Here is a 21,246-nt window from a genome sequence, read left to right on the forward strand (position 1 = left end):
CCTAACCTAATTATTTGTCCTCTTTTCAAGGTCTACATCTAACAACATGTGCAATATTACTGCTGACCTAACCTAACCTAACCTTACCTACCTAACCTAACCGAACCGAATCTAACCTAACCTAATTATTTGTCCTCTTTTCAAGGTCTACATCTAACAACATGCGAAATATTACTGCTAACCTAACCTAACCTAACCTAACCTAACCTTAACCTAACCTAACCTTAACCTAACCTAACCTAACCTAACGATATAAATAGAAAAGAACATTCTTTTATTATATTGTAGATACCAGATATTATATTGTAGTTTATAAAATCGAACAATTAGCAGGGTAGTTAAAAATAGTAAAAAATAAAAAACCTAACAACCTAACCTAACCTAACCTAACCTAACCTAACTTTATCGTTACGATATAAATAGAAAAGAACAATCTCTTATAACCACCAGATGTTACATTGTAGTTGCAATAATCGAACAGTTACCAGGGTAGTTTAAAAAAACTATAATATAAAGAAATTCTAACCTAACCTAACCTAACTAACCTACCCTTAACACAACCTAACCTAACCTAATAAAGACTTATCACACGCACTCGTTCCTATATCTTCAAACAATACCCATCGGAAGTCTTCATTAAAATATCGAGAATTTTATTTATTGACTATTACAACTATGAAAAATCCACATCATTAATGTTCATTATTGTTTAGTAACTTGCAACTTCGAAATAATTTCAAAGTAGTGGCCCTAACGAACCCCTCATTGGACTTCCATGTGATCATTTCCTACAAGTATATATCCTGATGTTAGATTTGCTACGTTTGTATTCAACAAGGATTGTGTTCTTATCTTGGGAAAAAAGCAATGTAAGTTCTTAGTGGTTTTTCTATAATCACTTCTTGTTACAAGCCAATATGTGAGTGCGATATACTGTAGGTTCGAGAAGCCCAACATGGACTAGCAGCAGCAAAAAAATTCCTGGACTTTCTAAGAAAAATACAGAAAAAAAAGAGGTACCACCATGATACAACCACTAAGCTAACACAAATTTAACATTACGATATAAATAGAAAAGAACATAATATTAAGAACCACCAGATATTACATTGTAGTTGCAATAACCTAACCTAACCTAACCTAACCTAACCTAACCTAACCTAACCTAACCTAACATGGCCAACCTTAAAAGTAAACACTTCTTCAAATATAATACATAAATAACTAGCAAAATTGTATGTAGTATTTTTACTTCAAAATATTCCATACCCTCTTTCTGAATCAAAATAAAATAAAATATAAGAGAATTTCTGAGATTTATATGATACACTTAAAGGCTTCACTTCTAGAGGTTTGCTTTCTGCTTATTCTTGAAATTCTACAATTAAGTTTTATATAACCACCATCACGGTTTACCCAATCCTCAAGCTTTCTGAATTTTTAGCAAGAGGGATTCAACATATGTATAACGGAACTCCTTTTCCAAAAAAAGGACTACGGAATATATTTAAGTTAAGCTAAATACAACTTCACAACAAACATGATTGAATAGTTAGCTTTTGCGCTTCTATCGGGAAGTCCGGGATTCAACCCAGCATCGACAATTCTGACAAAGCTTTTCTTCATTCCATCTGTGAATGTAGAAATAGGAGTTGGCCGACTTCCTTTCTTATTGTTTTTAAATCGTTATAATTAATAATTACCAGCAGTGACGGTTTTCTGAAGGTTAAGAGGGCGGTCTTTCGGACTGAAGCCTGTTCCCCAAAGTTACGGAATGTCTAAAACAAATGAAATATCTATTAGTTATGCTTTTACTCATAAACTTTAAGCCCATGTCAAACAAAAATTACTAATGTTTAGAAAAACTAAACATTAGTAAGAAAAACTCCCTCCCAAAATACTTTTCTCCGGAAGATTATTGCTAAACATAAACGAAACGAAATATTAGCTATGTCTGTACTCATAAACTTCAAGCACTTCCCAAATGAAATTAGGACTTTTTAGAAAACGAAACAATCAGAGAAATCTCTCCCAAAGTACTTTTCTAAATCCACTACTGATTATTTGTATAAATTGGTATTCAAGTTTGTGTCCGGAAAATTATTACTAAATCATTGCACAGCTGCAGTATAACAAAAATGTGGAAGTATGGTTTGACGGATATATTGAAAAACGTACGCTTTGACGGATATATTGAAAAACTTAAGTTTAACTTTTGCACTAGAAGCTAGAGTACTAAGCTCTTAGAAATGAAACACGGATGACAAACTAAAATGATCTAGAGAAGAAAACAATGTTGATAACTCAAAAGTTAAAATAAAGTTAAATAGGCTCTAAAGTTGCCCTCAAATACTACGTTCTTCATGTTAGCTTTAATTCGTAAATCATGTGCTCCATCCTTCTTTATGGTGAATTTCAGAGCGAAATATGGCATTTAGGTCATGGAATTCTTATCTAACTCTAGAATATACTATAAGAAAGCTATTTAAATAGAAAAATCATGAAAATAAAAAAAGCCAAAATTTCCAAAATTCTCGTTTTTTCCAAAAAAACGGCTTTTTATCTGAAAGAAACCATCGATTAAAAAAGCCTGCTTTTTTGCATCTCTAGATAAAAGGAAGCGAAAGAATTTGTTCCAAATGTCCATGCTCTTCGTTTTGTGTGGGAAATTGAATTTTAGTAAAGAAAATGAGTTGGAGTAGGGGTGCTCTTAGCCCACATACTTCTTTCTGGTTTTCTTTTTTAATATCACTGTTTTTAATAACCACTATAGCTTAAGCTACCTTACGCTTTAGTTTCAGAGACATAATTGCGCTCTTCTGCAGTGATTTATTTCCTACGTCACGACAAGATGCTTATCAGAATGCTATCGTGTAAAAGAACCATATACTTTTGATGCCATAGAATATTATACAAGTTTTTTTGACACATCTGCTACGAGGAATGGTGTGATAAATGCTTCCGTCTAAAACTAGCCTTAATCTAGGCAAATTTCATGTTTAAATGTAGGAAGACGGATAAAAGGGCAGTTTTTGATAAAATGTGAAAGATTCAGGGAAATTCTTTCGCTGACTGATTGACCAATAAAGACAGTGGCGTATACTCATTTGTTGGCTTCGGCTACCACTAACCTGATAACGCCTGAGCACTGATAACACAAGCCTACGTTTTTAAACTTTTGAAAAGTTACAAAAAACAAAACTCACTGATTCTGACTAATTTTGAGTCCCTGAATATGAATATAATATCGATTTTACTACATTAGCTCGCATTTTTGTGTAACGCATAGTTTCCAGATTTACCATAATAGGGAAAATGAGCTATCATGAAGTGCAAAATGAATCTTCTCACATAAGTGCTGTCATAGGGAAAATTTGATACCAAAACGAAAAATTTTCTGCGAGTCGAGGGAAATGTTATTATGGGAAAGCTACGAACACTGACCACTGTTAGTAATACATGTCAGTATCCAAATAAAACAGGAGTTCGACACTGCTGAGTTTGACAGTGGCCGTTACTGCGACTGTCTCGTGTGCTGTAGTGCTCCGTGAGGAAAAGAGTTGAGTGGGACTTTTTTATACAACTACACTACACTCATACTTTCCTTTTACAATCACATGTACATACATCCCCATCTTCTCTTACTCCTTTCCTTTTTCATCCTACACTTCCCACTTTTCTCTAAATTTTTACCCCCTCCACCTGGGTAGTCAGGCCTCTTCCACCATCTGAACTCCTTTCCAGACTTTGATCTTTTACTTTTCCCGATTTTGACTCTCTCTTCCCGATTGTGACTCTTACTTATTACTGTTTACTATAATCACTTCCTTACTTTGTCATTAATTATTACATTTTTATTCTTCCTACTTTTTACCTTTGTACTAATTTATCTCTTTACCAGACTACATTTATTACAAACCTTGTTCAAAGGCTTTAATGCCAACAACATATAAAGGAGGGATTTTATCCTCCAAATGAAGTGAAGTAAAGCGAGATCGACAGTGGCCGTTACGGCGAGTGCCTCGTGTGTGGTGATGCTCTGTGAGGAAGAGAGTTCAGTGGGAATTCCTATTAACCTACACTACATTTACACTTTCTTTTACATTTACACGTACATACATCCCCTTCTTTTTTGTACTCTTTCTTTTTTTCATTTTACACTTCCCAGTTTTGTCTAACATTTTGCCCTGTTCAACTTGGCTTTCAGCCCTCTTTCACTGAATGAACTTCTTTCCCGATTTTGACCTTTTCCTAACTTTGATCTTTTTCCCTATTGTGTCCTTTCTTTCCAATTGTGTCCTGTATTTTATTCAATTTTGTTCCTCAATCACAAATCCTCCATGTGAGGTACACATAATAAAAATTTGCATTTTAGCACACATGACTTTAATGCTGGTGCACCTACCTATTTGACCGGTAATGGTCTACGACAAGGCAAGACAAGACAAAACAGAAAATTTTGTGCTGTACTGATGGTTCGCATTATATTACCACTTAAACAAGTTACATCTTGGCTACCTGCACTATGTGGATTAAAGTCAAGTGTGTTGATGCCTGTCATGAGGTAGGTCAAGGGAAAAATTGACAAGTAACACTGCATTGGAAACTTGTAATTTTAGGTGTAGATTTATAATACATCGTCAGAAAAATTGCAGTTTTACGGTTAAAGATATGAAGATGTGAGAGAAGTTTAGGCTCAACACTCAAAATAATTGTTGAAGAATTCTTTGATTATTCTGGAAAAGATTTGCGCTAGATAACACCACATAGACCTATTCAGCTTTGCATAGGTGAAGTTCGGTGCTGGTTTACTTTTAGCAGATCACATTTTGAAAAATTGGCATTACTCGAGCAGACAGTTCTACCACATTTTCACACATTTATTGCATTTACCAGTTTCTTTTTGCAGAACATGCACTAAATAGCTAGTGCATAAACTACGATCCAACTTGTGTTGGGTGGCCACTTAAAAGCACGAATGCTATATAACCAAGTCAGGGGGAAAGAAGCGCCGCAGGGGGCCCGAGTGGAGCGTCTGTAGGGAGCAGGCGCGTCAGCGTCGGATACATAAACGAGTAGTAATTATTGAAAAAGTACGGTTCTCCTCAGACCGGTAGCCAGCCCAGAAATGTAGGGGGGTCCCGATCCAACTATATTTTAGTTCATTTGCAAGCCTATCGTGAACGATTTAGGGGGGCGGTCCCCTGAACCCCTGGATACGGGCTTGGCCACGATTTGCTTATAAATACAGCATTTGGGCGTATTACGTAAAAATAACGTGTTAACTACCACAGATGGCGGCCTCCAGGTACAACATTCAAGAAAAAATAAACAGAATCAAACGGAATACCAGCATGAGAATAGCAAGGAAGGTAATAATGGTTTTCAGTCTAGGGTGGTTAATTAGGGAGAAAAACGAAGTTAAACTTTGAACTATATGAGTTCGCATATTAATGCAATATTAGGTAAACAGTCAAATAAGAGAATACGACAGTGTTTCAAACATTCTGCATTATAAACTAACCTAGGACGTGTATGCTGCAGTAAAGGAAAGAAGTATAGAAATGTAGAGCAGAGATATCAGAGGGGATTTCCTTTTAAACCAATGTGGTGGAATGAGGCAAAATTTTGGGTGCTGTCACTTTTATGGGGGCATAAATTTGCAAAATTCACAGGGAAAAAATGTATATCGAGATCTTAATTTTATATATATAACAAGATAGAAATACGATACTTGAAGTGTACTGACTAGCATGTATTACTCCATAAGATAAACATGCTGAACTGAAGTTCTGTGTGAAGGCACAAATTGATCAATGAAGTGTCTCAAAGCTGTGCCACACGTAAGCCATGTTTATTATGATTTGTAGCGTTCTTCCACTATCCTCGTTTATCCGTATACCCACCGTCGCTGACGCACCTGCGACATTCATGCTTTTTAGTGCCCCCGTAGCAAAAGCTGATACGTGTTCTACGTGCTGCAGCCTTTATGCCATCTATGCATGTACTGTCAACCAAGCCCTCCTAAAGTCGATTAAGGCAACTCTTCCCTTAAGAAATTCTTTCTAACGCAGTGGGTGCATTTCTTGCTAGGAGTTCAAATTTCATGGCAACCTAGTACAGGAAAGAGTCTTTTTCGTATACGTTTTGTACTGTTGATGTTCCAAAGACAAGATTTGATAGGGGTCTCCGCTCTGAATTCACCTTTAAAAGTTTATTTACGTAATATTATAATATGGTGGTGTTTACAGTGCTGGTTGGAAACGTGACAGGGTTCATTCACTTTTTCGTTATTTCTTAATAGTGCATTGTTTGCAACACTTAACAGTTAAAAGGTACTAATTTTGCGCAGTAATACAAACGAGGGTGGAATTACTCAAGCAGACGGTTCTACCAAATTGTGACACATCTTTTACATTTTCAGCTTAGGTTAGGGCTTCGTATTTCTTTTAGCAGAGCATGCACTGAATGAAGAGCTCCATTACTACTTGCAGATTGACTTCAGTGGGGCTCAGTAAGTACAGTGTGCACGTATAGTATAAAAACTACACTGCATAAAACACGAACTAATTTGTGGTAGGTGGCCACTAAAAAGCACGAATGCTGTCTGAGTCAGGGCAGGAGCGCAGCAGGGGGGCCCGAGCGATAGTGAGGGGATACGTCCCTAGAGAGCAGGCTTTAGCGACGAAGGGGGGGTATACGCATAAACGATGATAGTGGAAGAACACAGTTGCATATACAATACTTTCACTATCACTCAAAATTTATTTCAATGTGCTGGGCACTGACAGGTATTATTTATATTCACACTTGCATTCCTTCACGAAAAATGTTCCACATCGTATTTTACCTATAAATTTTCTATTTGGTAGAACCCTCTGGTCGAGTAAGCCCACAAACGGATATATGTATGTATGGATAAATAGAAGTTTGGATTTCCTCTCTGATTCGGAAGACTTAGTTTAAATCTTCAGATATTCATACTTTTAGGCAAATAAAGCCTGCTAATTAATAAGGTACAGAGTGACATTTAGTAGTTAAGGGCAATTTATCTAATTGTTGATGTTCAATGCCTTTACGATAATTGTTTCTCTAAATCACCACTTTGTATTGATCATTATTTAATTTCACTGGCGTTGCTACAAACTTATTACATACCGTAGTATGATTTAAGTCTGTTTATTCCTCCTAGTTAAATGTATCTGAAATATGGAAACAATATGGGTCAGCAGATCCCAATATATTAAAACAGGTCAGTAAAATTCTTTTTTATGGTGATAAGATTAATTGCTTATAGATCGAAAGGAAATGAATTAATATTATAATTACTGTCCCTATGACGACGAAACTTCAAGTGTATTTCCACGGAAATTTAGTATCGTAGTATGTAACCGACTTTTTGCATATGATAAGCTTGTTTTCCGATGCTGAACAACGGAAGTCCTTAAAATAAAGGGTATTCAGGACTTGTTTCCACTTGGATGTCTTTAATACAATCAAAACGTCGGCCTTTCAATGCGAGTTTCATCTTCGGGAACAGGTAGAAGTCGCACGGGGCTAGGTCAAAAGAGTGGGGAGGGTGGAGGACCGTTGCCATGTTTTTTTGAGGAATTCCCTCACAACGAGCGAGGTGTGCGCAGGCGCGTTGTCATAGTGCAGCAATCAGTTTTTCGTTTGCCACAACTCTAGCCGTTTGTGCCGAACATCTTCCCTCAGTCTCTTTAAAACCTCGCACTAAAACTTCTCGTTGACATTCTGACCAGATGGAAGAAACTCTTTATCTACAATTACTCAAATCTCAAAAAAAGAATTATTAACATTGTTTTTTGGAGCTCTTATAGGCCGTGGAGAAGATGGCGTCTTCCATTGTGATAACCATAGACCCAAGATTGAACATCTGTAATGACATCTCCGTTCTTTTTATATGTTCGAAATTATGGAATGTTCCACACAGCAGCAAAGGTGAATTGCAAACACATTAATGTTTGTGTTCAATATTATTTTAAAATAAAGAAATTAGAAGCAAAACAAAAAAAAAATAATAATAATAAAAAAATAAAAATAAAAATAAAAAACTTAATTTCGCCGAAATTAAGAAAATTACTAACACCGTTAAAATTACCATTATTATAGACCGGGAGGGAATTCTGTAGTTCAACGTAGCACTAAGACCTCCACGTTAGTGACAGAACAATGTGCATTCATATCCACAAACAAAACATTTAATCAAATATTTCTAACATTTCTTATATATCTGCAAACCATATAAATAAAGCAAAAAGTGAAAATTAGCTACAAAAAACAAGAATGAACAATTATAATAATAATAAATTGCTGCGTGCGAGACTGGAACCATCTTGAACAACATTTACTGATTGATTTTACGTTTTCGCGCAACGGATTTCTTACATGCTCTATGTCTGTTCGACTACAGGACATGGTTTTCATTTATGATCGTGTTCCAATTCGTCCCTTATGATAGCTAATTTCAACTTCTTGCTTTATTTATATGGAGCCTGCAGATACAAGAAATGTTAGAAATATTCGATTACATGTTTTGTTTGTGGATATGAATCCACATTGTTCTGTCACTAACGTGGAGGTCTTAGTTTCTACGTTGAACTACAGAATTCGCTCCCGACTTAGAAAAATGCCCTTTCCCACAGTTAGTAATTTTCGTAATTTCGGATAAATTAAAGTTTTCTGCTTCTAATTTCTTTATTTTAAAGTAATATTGAACGCAAACATTAAAAATATGTTTGTCATTCACCTTTCGTGCAATGGAAACCGTCCAATATTTCGAACATATAAAGAAGATATTTTCAAAAAACGTCCGAATAAAGAGATGCGTCAATTATTTTGCTCGTACCAGTACCGTACGACAATCAAAGTCTGTTATAAACATTGTGAATTGTCTGTCTTCACGGATCAATCATACTTTCATGATCTTTTCCGGTGTTGGACATGTTAACGATCGACCAGAACTTTGTCATCTTTCACAGATTCGGGTCCTTCTTTGAAACGCTTTCCTCAAAGTCCGATTCGACATGAATTAACCCAAATAGAAGTTAACGCAAAATAAAAAGTGTGGGGTAGGAATGATAATATGAATGAAATAATCAGTACTGCTGCAATCCCGATTTCATTCAAACATACTGAAATTTAACGCATTGTGCTCATTTTGACTTTCTACAGTAGTGTAGGATCGTAGGAATCCCCAAAATTTTAACTCTTGCGGCCCTACTTTTTGGTTATTTTCCCACGATCCGTCCTACGTTTCACTGCTACACGAACTCACATATCTTATGCCACACACACACATTATATAATAATAATAATAATAAATTCTAAATTATCTTTGAAATTCTAAATTATATTATAATGTGGAAACGTCATTTTATGACTGTGGTTAAGTCGGCACGGGTTGACGTTCTCGTAGGGAGCTGCTATTTCACAAATGCGTGTTTACGGTCACATAGAATACATTTAGCGGGTGTGCGCAACATGAAATTACCCTTAATAAGGGACACTCTGATATATATTTAATGTAAATACAATTCTCTTCAAGAATTTTACTCTTTCCATCAGCTTCTATTGTTAACCCTTTTCGCTCGACTGTTGTGGTAGCCTAAATATTGAGTAGCACTGGCATCTCGTATACACCCACACATACATAGCTCGTGTATCGGAGCTACCACTGCAATATTTGTTATATTGTAAGCTTATGCAGTCTCTCGGGAAGTTAAGAATTTTGAAAGAGGAGAAGTGATAGAAATAACACGAGTGAAAGAAATTAATTTATAGCCCGTACGTAAGAAGCTCCACCATAAATAACAGAACTAAACTGTTTATTAGAAAGAAAAGCCTCCCCTCTGCAAACTAAATGATTGTTGAAACATGAAATGATCTGATATACACAGATATTGGATAAAATAATGTGAAAATATTCAGAAAGTAGCAGTAGGAATAAACCTGATTCCGATAAAATGTCGATCCATTCCTCATGCAGCACAGCCTCCAGTTTAGGTAGGACTGGAGAAAGACGCAGCACTAAGTTTTCTCAAACTAGCTCACATATCCTCGACGATGTTCAGATTCAGAGGACTGAGCGAAGCAAGAACGACGTCACACCTCATTGGTATGTTCTGCGTCATCCTGAAATATGGCGTAGCCGTCTGGAAATAACATTGGGCTGACGTGCCAACCCAGGATTATTTCATATGCTTTTGCTGTCGCTCGACTGCATAATGCAACAAGATGGTGTATCGCGTACCATGTGATGTATCGCCACAGATCATACAAATACTCATTTAATGATAAAGAAACGGATAATGGTCATCCTCAAGCATTCTGGCGTCTCATTATAGACATGTTAAAAACAACATGCTCATGACTATTAATTCTATGAAGTTCTCATATCATTGAAGTATTTGGATGCTCACTCACTTCTGGAACCACTGTTTCATTCAGCTCATTTGAATATTTTTGTATAAATTACATTACTATAATTATGTGTGCAAGGAATAGGCGAAAGTATTATAGTGCATTTGTGGAAAGTAAACTAATAAAATTTACTTTTACATTATCACTGTATAAAATGAAATGATTTATTTATTATTGTTTTAATTATTCTTTCTCTTACACATTTCAAACAACATTTTTAGTATTTGCTCTCAAGGAAATCAGTTATTTTCATTTATTCTATTGTTCAAGACGCGATTATAAGTAAATCCGTGGAATTATTAGGTACATATATAAAAAAGAATAACATTTGGTACGTGTCTTCTTTGCATATTGTAACATGTGTTTTGCTATTCAGAGCTTAACTGTAGACAGTTTTCAAGACTAAACAAAAGATTTGTAAATAGAAAGAGTTTTATACGGAAATATTGTGTGTTTGATTTAGTTTAGACCAGATAAAAGATGGACGTATAAAAAGGGGGAACTAACTTCGTTCCTCTTTCTTTTTTTCTTATATTTATTTCTTTTTTGCAAGTTTCCATGTGTCATCCCATCGGAGAGACTTGATGGAATTTTTTGACGACAAGAAAAACTGGGGAGAATCCGAAGTGAAGGTTGGCCGAGCATGGAGGGTAGATGAACTCAGAATCAAGAGCAACTCGGATCTTCATAAGCTGTGGTAAGCCTCAATGCTAATTGATTATAAAGACTGGGCGTCTTAATTTCCAGAAAGCGAGTGCATAATATGGGGGTTCTTTAAAATGATACAAAAGGAGTTTTTAAATAATTCCAAACTTTTTAACTAACTTACTTTCCAGGTAGTGTGCTTAGAATCACTGATTATTGCAGATAATTAAACTTTCTCCCTCTTCAAGTGTAGTCACTTCCTAAAAGAAAAAGCGATGGATAAGGAGACAAAACCTCGGTGAGATAAGGAAATTTGAGAAAACCGGGAAAGGTCAGGGAATTTCGAAGAATGAGATTTTATAAACATTTAAAATGAAAATTCTAAGATGATTTTAGATGTAGTTGAGTGCTAACTTCAAACGTAGAGACTTATCTGTTTTCCACTAAATATGTAACAAGCTTTTTAGCATTATCTTTTGCTTTCGATTGTACAATCAAATATAATATTGGTAAGTCATTCACAAAATGCAACGATGCACGCATAATTCCAACCTTCTTCCATTTTCGTTTCTACTAGTTTCGATTTTATCGGAGATATCTGTCCTGCATTAAGTGAAGGTAGCTAATGGCGCATATGAAAGGTAACTCGTATTTTAGCTGCTGTGTTTTAAAAAAGAAGTAATTGTAATGTATTTTAATGGACAAAGAGGGTAATTTCACACGTGGTGCTCGGAATGAGTTCACGAAAACTGCTGACAGTTGCACATTGCGTAGCCCGAATAATTTAATCGGACTCTTTGGTCTTTAAATATGGGACATGTTTATAGATACTAAATGTTTTCTACTTTGTGTTTATTAATTGTTATACATTTATAACTACATATTGAATCATTTTCCATCAATAGTGGTACATCTGTAATGATTTATTAATAATGATGCGTGTCATATATATATTTTTAATATTGTTTATTCTAATTTAAAATTACTCTGATATTAAAAACTGATACAAACAATATTTATTATACTGAGTTAGAATAAAATTCTGTTTTCTTTTTAATCATTCTTTGAGCCAAATATTTCCAATACCAAATGTTTAGAGTATTATAGAACAAAACTCTCTCAGAGAAGACGTGTAGAAATACTTTATGACTGGAATGCAGCTTTTGATGGAGAGCATAAAAACTGTCCTAGGAGTTGAAGGGAGTGCCACGGGGACAGAACTGCTTCACCCCTCCAGAAGTATGTAAGAAAGACTAGATTTGTTTATTTAGCAATTCCCAGTGAAATGAAAGAAAAGGGGACGGTTAAAATTTGCATTTAAATATTTATTTGCTTTTAGTACACTGCGAAAGTAACGAAGTTTCATGATGTGCAATTTCTGTTTTAATGTCGTGCTGTAGGGGAACAATACTTAAATTAGATCTCTGTCATGTTCATATGTTGCTGTTTTGTAATTTTTTTTCTTTTATATATATATATATATATATATATATATATATATATATATATATATATATATATATATATATATATATATACCAAATTCAGGGTTCCCACATTCTGAAATGTCAGGGAAATCCATGCATTTTGCGTGAAATAATATGGAAAGTCAGGGAATGTAAATGTGCAAGACAATTATGAAGTATAAATTATGTTTCTTCAAAATTGTCACAGCAAAGTGTGAACCATTTTAAAGGAAATTCCAGAGGCTTGAGCCATTTGTTTCCTATACTTAGAAATTCTCTCTCCTAAGAAATTTAATGAATCGTTGTGTCAAACCAGTGGCGTATTTAAGGGGGGCTTCCAGGCTTGACGCCGTTGTAAGAAGAAAGAAACAAATGGAATTATGTTAGAAACAAGAAAAAGACGCTCTCGTAGAACCAATTCAACAACTGAAAGCAAAACAAAATTCTGTTTAAAAATGTAAATATGAGAATTAACATGTCTCAGAGTTGGCAATATTCAGACTGATAGTATTAGACCCAGGGAAAGTTGGCAATATATTTTTGATTGCTTTTTATTGTTTTTTTTTTTCCTCAAGAAAATAAGTCTAATTTGCAATGTCAAAGTATGTGTTACTGTATCATATATATTATTATATACTTAGGTGTTGAATTTTGTGTCTCTTATTGAACATAACAAATATGTAAATGGTAATTGAAGGTGGGGATGAAGGAGGCCGTTAAAAAAGTGTATGATAGCACTTACCCCATATCTTCCTATTTATATCCAAGAATTTGTGTCAGGAAATGTCAGGGAAATCGATCTTCACTTTTTTGTGGGAACCGTGCAAATTCCATGGATTTTGGAACTGGGGAAGTAAACAGATCCTTTCTTCCTGATGATTCATTATCACGTGTTACAATGAATGAAAGATCGATCATATATCAGGTATGCGGATTGAAATATTTTCCATGTAGATACTAAAACAGAAATTCTGGCGCCAAACTTCCTACCGTCAAACCAAGGGTGCGCTATATTGATTTTGTGGTAAATAACCACCGAATGTGGGGGTTCTCCTGTTTCCTCCGCTATTCGCATTTCTTTCGTTGTTTCATAATTAGCTTTATAATTACTATCTCGTTTTTGCCATGTTAACCTAATGATTTAATGTGAAAAGTATAAACGATCGTCTGTCAATTGCTGTAAGGCACCTTCGAAAATCGAAAAACTACGACTTTGCAATGATTGACATCTTTCCCCTCATAAATAATATTCCGAGACAATTTTTTATTTTTCTTAGGGAAAAAAAAACTGTTCTTTGCTCGCTTTCTAGTTTACTGTCGCGATGGTATTCGTTGCTGGAAAATAAAATTTTGTAAATACCCAAACGTTTGAAATTAATAGTTAATACAAGATGATAGATATTATTAGATAGAAATTAGTATATAGCAACCTGAGAATAAGTGTATTCGTTTTATTATCGTGTATTAAGAGCACGATCGTGTTTCAGTTCATTATTTTCATTTCTTAGAAACTTAACGATACTTAAATACCTAGAATAAACAGAAAAACTGGTTGTGCCTCAAAAAGAAAAAGAAGTAGCAAATGCAAGGATCGAGGTAAAAGAAAAATGCTTTATACAATCGTCATCAACAGGCTCTTTTATTTACGACAGCATATTGTTGTATAAGAAAGGCAATCAAGAAGCAGGGTTGCATAGTAATAGCTTTCTGCTGGTTTAGCGTGGTCGGAGGATCGAAAGTAAAAAGGGGTTGTAGTTGTGGTATTCGGGCGTTCATTGTATTCAGCCTTTCTGTGTAGATAACAAATATATATTTATCATGGATTCGAGTGACAAATTTTCTGGTCGCTGCAACATTTGCTGGTACGTCCTTTCGCTGAGAAACGATCAGACGGCAAGCAATAGCAGCTCACACCAAAGGTAAAAAGCGGCCAAGTACATCTCAATATTAGGAACAGGTAAAACATGAAAACAAGCCAGTACCTTCTTTCTTGAAGTGTCATCCTTTTTGTACGACATCTGTACGACATCCTGATGATATTGTGTGCTCAAATGCAGATTCTAGGATGCAAGGGGATACGAGTGTGGGGACAAAACAAAGTAGTTTTCAGGGATTCGTAGGGAAAAAAAATACAAAAGCAGAATTATTTTAATGTATTGGAAGTGAAAGACATACATCAATTCTGATTGCTGCTCAAGATGTCAGAGTACTCACTTATGTTTCCAGACATCGACATTGGAAGGAAAATGCAGTTTCGATACAAAATAGCTACATTTTCGTTTATAGGTTATTATCAGCGTACTTTAGAAATTAACTAATTCAGTTATTGAAGGGGAAGTACCGTGAAAGGAAAAGTGGGAATTTTAAGGTTCTGATCTTTTAATGACTTTCAAAGAAACGTATTCACCGTTTAACTTTAAAAGATTAATCAAATTTCAATGGATGGCACCAATGTAAATTTTACGTGTCTTTATAGCTTCAAGTCGCCAAATGACCTGTAATACTTGATATAGGAAGCTGTTTGAAGCACATAAAGCTGCAATTGAGACAACGAACTAGAGAATCGTTGAATTTCTAAAGCTCTGGATAACTTATTTAAGGATTTCCAGCACGCCGTGTCGAGTACACCTATAGAGTCTCAAAATATTTTCCAGTCAAGTTTTGTTCTGTGTTTGCTTGAAAATGGTAGTGTTACTCAGCGAGCCATTGACAGTTATCCCTATCATCTGTTGTATATTCGAGGTTTTAGAAAGGATAAGAAAGTTCCCAGCTCTTCGAGGTGTCAGTTTGTGTCAGATACATGCGGAGAAGATAAAATACTTATTCTTACATTTATATGTTTTTCAAAAAGAGAACCTTTCCTTGCTTAATTTCAGACTGACGCTCCTCTCAGTTCATTTCGTTACAATACTTTATCGAATGTGATTGAAAAGGTTCTAAAGCCAGAAGCTTTTAGTTGTTCCATTTCATATACAGTGTATACAAATTAATCTGAAAAATGAAGAAAATTTTCTTCTTGTAGAAAACATTGACAATTAGTTTCTACACAAAATGCCTTTAAAAAAACATCAACGGTTGATGGATTTGAACATTTTGGATTTTTTCCGAAATTGCTGAAAGTATCTACAGAAATTTGTTCTGAAAACTTTTGTAGAAGTTACCTTTAAATTATAAATTGACTTCAGCTCTTTTAGCTGGACTAGTTAAAAATAATTGGTTAGATAGCATTAAGGCAACTAGAGTTGTGAGGCAGTTGGAAGAGATTTTTTTCGATTCCATATTGTAAAATAATTATGAATTAGTATTCTAGAACTGGCTTTTGGCTAAATAGTATGGATACTTAAGAGCGCAATGATTTAAGAGATGCTGTTATAACGGTCTTGATCTCTATGATGACAGTTCAAATGTAGAAGCAGGATTTTCAATCAATACACAATGTGTAGCAGATTATTTAAAGGAACACTTCAATAGCACGCAGACTTTAGTACCATACAGTTTCTTTTCCTGGTGATCTTGAGAAATTATCCATAAGGAAATCACGAAATATTCGTTTTTGTTCTAGAGAAAGCAACAAATAAAGGACGAGAAGAATAAGAAAGGAAACAGAAACAAACTGAAGACAGGAAAATAAAGATCATTCTGAACGAGCTTGAAGCTAAGAATACTTAAATAATAGTTTCGATGAGTGTCTCACTGTAACTTTTTCCTTTCATCATGTGACTAACGTTACAGACTAAAGTTTCAGGGAAGATGCTTTAAACAGAAATTTCTATTAGGTAAAGTGTTGTGTAATTTCATCATGAAATGTGTTGTATTTGTTGTTTGTTCTAATTGATTAAGGGCAAATTATATTACCTATATATCAACATTGTCGTGTTTTCTTGATTTTGTTTTTCCATCAACATGGGAAAATCTGTTCCCAACTACGTTTCAGTGAAAATTTCAAGGAATGTTCTGGAAAACCGGGAAAAGTCTAGGAATTCTTTCCGGTTAATTTTGTCGCCACCTTGCATAAGAACAAAATCATTAATGATTAAGAAAATCGTAATTACTAGGCACATCGAAAATTAGATCACCCCTGTTTTGCTGCCAAGAATTCAAGAACTATAACATAGTGCACTGATATTCATCAGAATTGCTTTAAAATAAGGATAATGAAATTACTCTCACGTTTTCCCTTCTGTAAATATAGGTAATAGGTAACATGTATTATTCTTGCTACGTGTAGCACGTTAACGCAGTGAACAAATAATGGATTTTTTTTCACGAGTTCTAAACAAATATATAGTGTATTTATTAGTTTCAGACCGATGAACAAAACATCATAAAAGTACTTGGTCAATAGCAAAATAAGCTTATAATTGTAAGCTCAAAGACAAACTGTCATTGTTAATATGCCAGAAAGAATCGCGATGCCAGTAATTTCCGGGTAGGAGAAGACTTCCAGCAGAAATAAGAACGTAACCGATCTTTGGGACAACCTGTTTACAATTACAAAGGCGCGTACTTTATTTGAGAATTTAAAAAAAAAAAAAAAAAATACATATTAGTTCTTACTCTTTGTGAAAAGTAGTTTTTAGTTGTACCAAGAGACACTGCCAATGGAACATTTATTCCACAGTTAGTTATTTCTCTCACCGCCAAGAGGCAATAAGAGCATTCCTATTCTAGCATTCAGATGTACTGCAAATACAGATAGTCCCAGATTTCTTTTAAGGATTGTCATCTATCTAGAGCATTGTCTCCAACCTTTTACATTTGCATATTAACAACTTCCATTTGTTTTCATAATAAATGCTCATATAGTTAGTTAGCAACGCAATCTGCTCCTATGAGAAGACTGATTTATTTTCCTTTGTTCAATTCTCCTGCAACGGAACATATTGATTTCAATCGACTCCTACTCTTCCAAATACCATGCAATGGGAAGAACTTTTTACGTTCCGTTATGCGTACAGAGTCGTACATTATTTTGTATTTTGTGGTAGCATATGAATTAGGAAGTTTCTGTCATAGAGTGGTTTCTATGTTGTAAAAAACGATAGTAAGTTCAATTTTAAAAAGTGCTACCAGTCTCAGAAACTTCAATACACTAAGGAGGATCTGTCTCCATTTCTTCCTATGTTCCCGTGAATTGAATAAATAAGTGTTGCAAATAACACTAGTGTTATCTTCTATGTAATTGTTGAGCTCTGTGTCTTTGCAAATGAGTTTGGCATGCGTATCACTCAGTATGAAGTTGATCCTGGAAAGAGAGAATATTCAATCTTAACCTCCCTACCACAGCTTACTAATTTATTTGGAGTGATACAAGTGAAAGATAACTGTTCCAGAGTTTCATCGTTTGTAGAGTGTTCAGTGCCCAAGTTAGGGAACGAATCTGGAACCACTGTAGTGTAAACAGTTTGTAGTCAGTAATCCCAACCAGAACTTCCCAAATGGTTACATGTAATTGTGCTACCCAAAGAGGAACCGACCTAGTTATTTCTTACGGAAAGAAGACTGTTTCTTTTAGTTTAATGTTTTCGTATTGAACTATTATAGTTTTCCGAAAGAAAAGTGGAAACAAGTTACTATTTCATATTTAACGGGTAGAGAAATCTTTGCGAAAAGTATAATTATTTGTTGTGCTATTAATTCAATATTATTTGTAGGTATGTACTACTAAAGGAAAGGAACATGTTGTTGACAATGGAACACGAGTGCAAAGAGGAAGCGCAGCTCTTTCCTAATCCCGAGAGGATAGACAAGGTGAGTGATTTGGCACAAAAGAAACAAGTTTAGTAAAATGTTTTTAAATCTCCGTTAACTGAAGAAGTGTATTTGTTCTCTGAGTAAAGCATTGTTCCTGTCACGTAAATTCTTGCATTTTCTGTTGTTCAAAAAGTCTTTTATTGTTTTATCTTTTGAATGCGCTACTACTTTAACTTGTTGTGTTGACTCTGTATTCTACCACGCAGTCCCTCGTGGTTATCTGGTTAGTGTATGCGTGTTCGTGTTCAGCGCACCTTTTATTGACCAGATGTCGCTGAAGTAAAAAATAAACTCTGTGGTATAAAGTTCCGACCAGAGTCCAATTGTCGTTGTTGCTGTTTCATTATTATTTATTTATTTCTTTAACGTAAATCCACTCAGCATGTGTTTTATGCACCGACCATCCATTCAAATAATGACCAGCGCTGCTTGCCTTTAGTGCTGGACCAACGTTGACTGCCATCAATGAAACAATTTGTGTTTAAAAGAGAACAGTCTTCGTTGATGATAAACATTATGTAGTACTGAGGCTTCGATCCCAAAACATCTCTAAAATATGTATGATTTTGATTTTCAAAGAGGCTGATCCGAACAAATTAAAATTGCTGCTTACCTTAGAAATTTCACCTAGCTTGATGTGATGGCCACCGGTGGAGTAATCCATGACATTGCAGCTATATCATGGGCAAAATTGTCCCATCCGTGGTTACTTATCATGTGATAAAAGGCGTAAAATGACACTGTTCCATGGAACTAGTGTTTGATTCTTTCGATTTCCGCAGAATGACAAATTAAAAGCAATGATGTCTAAAATGACTTCAAACAATTTGCAGTTAAACTTACCTATTTATGTTGCCATTGATCGATAATGAGAGGCGAACCAACGTGAGGTGTGGTGTTGCACAAAACTGAGCATATTGTATTTTAATTATTCGAATCCCAGGAATCAGTTGAAAATATGTGGAAGGGCAGCAGAAATTGACTAAAGATTTTTTCAAATTAAAATCAAAAAACTTCCTTTTTGATACCTTACTTGCAGGTGTCTCCGAGTGTCAGATTGTTTAACATGAAGCAGCTTGGTTGTTTGCTCGTGAAAAGTTCCTTCTGATCAAGATATTACTAATACATGTGCCTAAATCTATAATCTTAATTGTTTTAAGAATATAGAGCAAATTTCCTTCCAAAAAACGGAGAGAGCGAAATACCCTCAACAAATGGTCAAGCTGAGTTCGTTTCCGATTCTGATGCTCTTCCACGGACGCCTGCATTTGCATATTGATTAAGTACATTTATTGTATTTGCACCGAAGAAAGTGAAAGTTGAAATATCAAAATAACAAGTGGCTTTTATCTGATAAAATAAAAACAAAGTATTATTTAGTAAAATATACCAAACAACACACAAATTGCTGTTAATTGGAACTACAGGGTGTCCAATATACAATGCAGCACGGAGTTTGGAATAGTAGAACTTCTGGACCTGAAGTGATACACAAATAATGGTTATACCAAAATGAAGCCTTGTTCATGCATAAATTTTTAAACTAGGAAGCAACGATTGAAGTACACTAGGAATCACACAGTGTTGCCAGATGTAACTTTTTTTTTTTTTTTTTTTTTTTTTTTTGCAAAACATGTAAATTGGCTCATAACTCATACGTATGGATGTTCTATCGTTAATTTTCGGTATGTTTAGTTGGAGTAGCTTGGAAACTATGGAGCAGAAAAAATAATTTTTCGTTTCCACCGATAACTAATCGGATGAGGCCTCTATAAGGGGGAACTAGGGAAATCGTAGTTTTCATAAATTAACACTCTGAATTGGCAACCCTGCTGATGTTTCAGTGCATCAAAAGGTGTGTTAAGGATCTGTCTACATAATGCAATTTTTGAAAATAATTAAAAACAAACTTTGAAATTACCATGATAAAACGTTTACTTATATGCACCCGGCAACATTGCTACTATCAGAAATGAGTTACCAGCTCTACAGCGGATGCTGGGAGTGTCCCCTGTTTTGATTCAAACGCTGGTTCACACGTTTCACCAGGTTGGCAGCAACGTTACGAAGATTAGAATGTTAATGTTCTCAATGGCACTGCGAATGTTCATTTCCATGTCTTGAATAGTTCGAGAATTGTTCTTGTATACCTCTTGCTTTAAATAGCCCCATAGAAATGAATAGCAGTGTTGCCGGGTGTATGTAAGTAAACGTTTCATCATGATAACCTCGAAGTTTGTTTTTCATTGTTTTCAGGAATTGCACAATGTAGACAGATCCTTAACACACCTTTAGATGCACTGAAACATCAGCAGGGTTGCCAATTCAGAGTGTTAATTTATGAAAACTACGATTTCCCTAGTTCCCCCTTACAGAGGCCTCATCCGATTAGTTATCGGTGGAAACGAAAAATTCTTTTGTCTGCTCCGTAATTTCCAAGCTACTCCAACTAAACATACTGAAAATTAACGACAGAACATCCATACGTATGAGTTATGCGCCAATTTACATGTTTTGCAAAAAAAAAAAAAAAAAAAAAAAATTTACACCTTCGGTTATATCTGGCAACACTGTGTGGTTCTTACTGTACTTTAATCGTTGCTTCCTAGTTTAAAAATATATGCATGAACAAGGCTTCATTTTTGATATAACCATTATTTGTGTATCACTTCAGGTTCAAAAGTTCTACTATCCCAAACTCCGGGTTGCATTGTATATTGGACACCCTGTATAATTGTAATGAGCTAAAAATTGGAAAACAATCTGAGAGTTGGTTACATGGCTTAAAAGGGGAAGGTGTAAAGTCGTGAGAGTCACAAAGAGGCTCCAATGTTTGTAATATTGAATATGTAAATAAATATGAAAATTTAAATAAATTTAAATATGTTAATTTGAAATGCAAATGATCTGAATTATATGGAAATTACTAGCAAAGTCG

General features: G+C 35.0%; 1 protein-coding gene across 1 annotated transcript in view; it reads left to right on the plus strand.

The window, feature by feature from the left end:
* The first annotated feature begins 4,406 nt into the window (after positions 1–4,406).
* The window catches only part of mRpL47 (mitochondrial ribosomal protein L47), a 36,391-nt gene continuing 19,551 nt past the window's right edge, over positions 4,407–21,246 (plus strand). The window contains exons 1-3 of the mRNA XM_081737409.1: positions 4,407–4,564; positions 10,997–11,140; positions 18,209–18,305. Coding sequence (XP_081593535.1) covers positions 4,473–4,564; positions 10,997–11,140; positions 18,209–18,305 — 333 coding nt within the window. The 5' untranslated portion in view covers positions 4,407–4,472. The remainder of the gene's footprint in view (positions 4,565–10,996; positions 11,141–18,208; positions 18,306–21,246) is intronic.

This window comes from Thermobia domestica, chromosome 13 (genome assembly GCF_964235325.1).
Source record: "Thermobia domestica chromosome 13, izTheDome1.hap1.1, whole genome shotgun sequence".
NCBI classification, from domain to species: Eukaryota; Metazoa; Arthropoda; class Insecta; order Zygentoma; family Lepismatidae; genus Thermobia; species Thermobia domestica.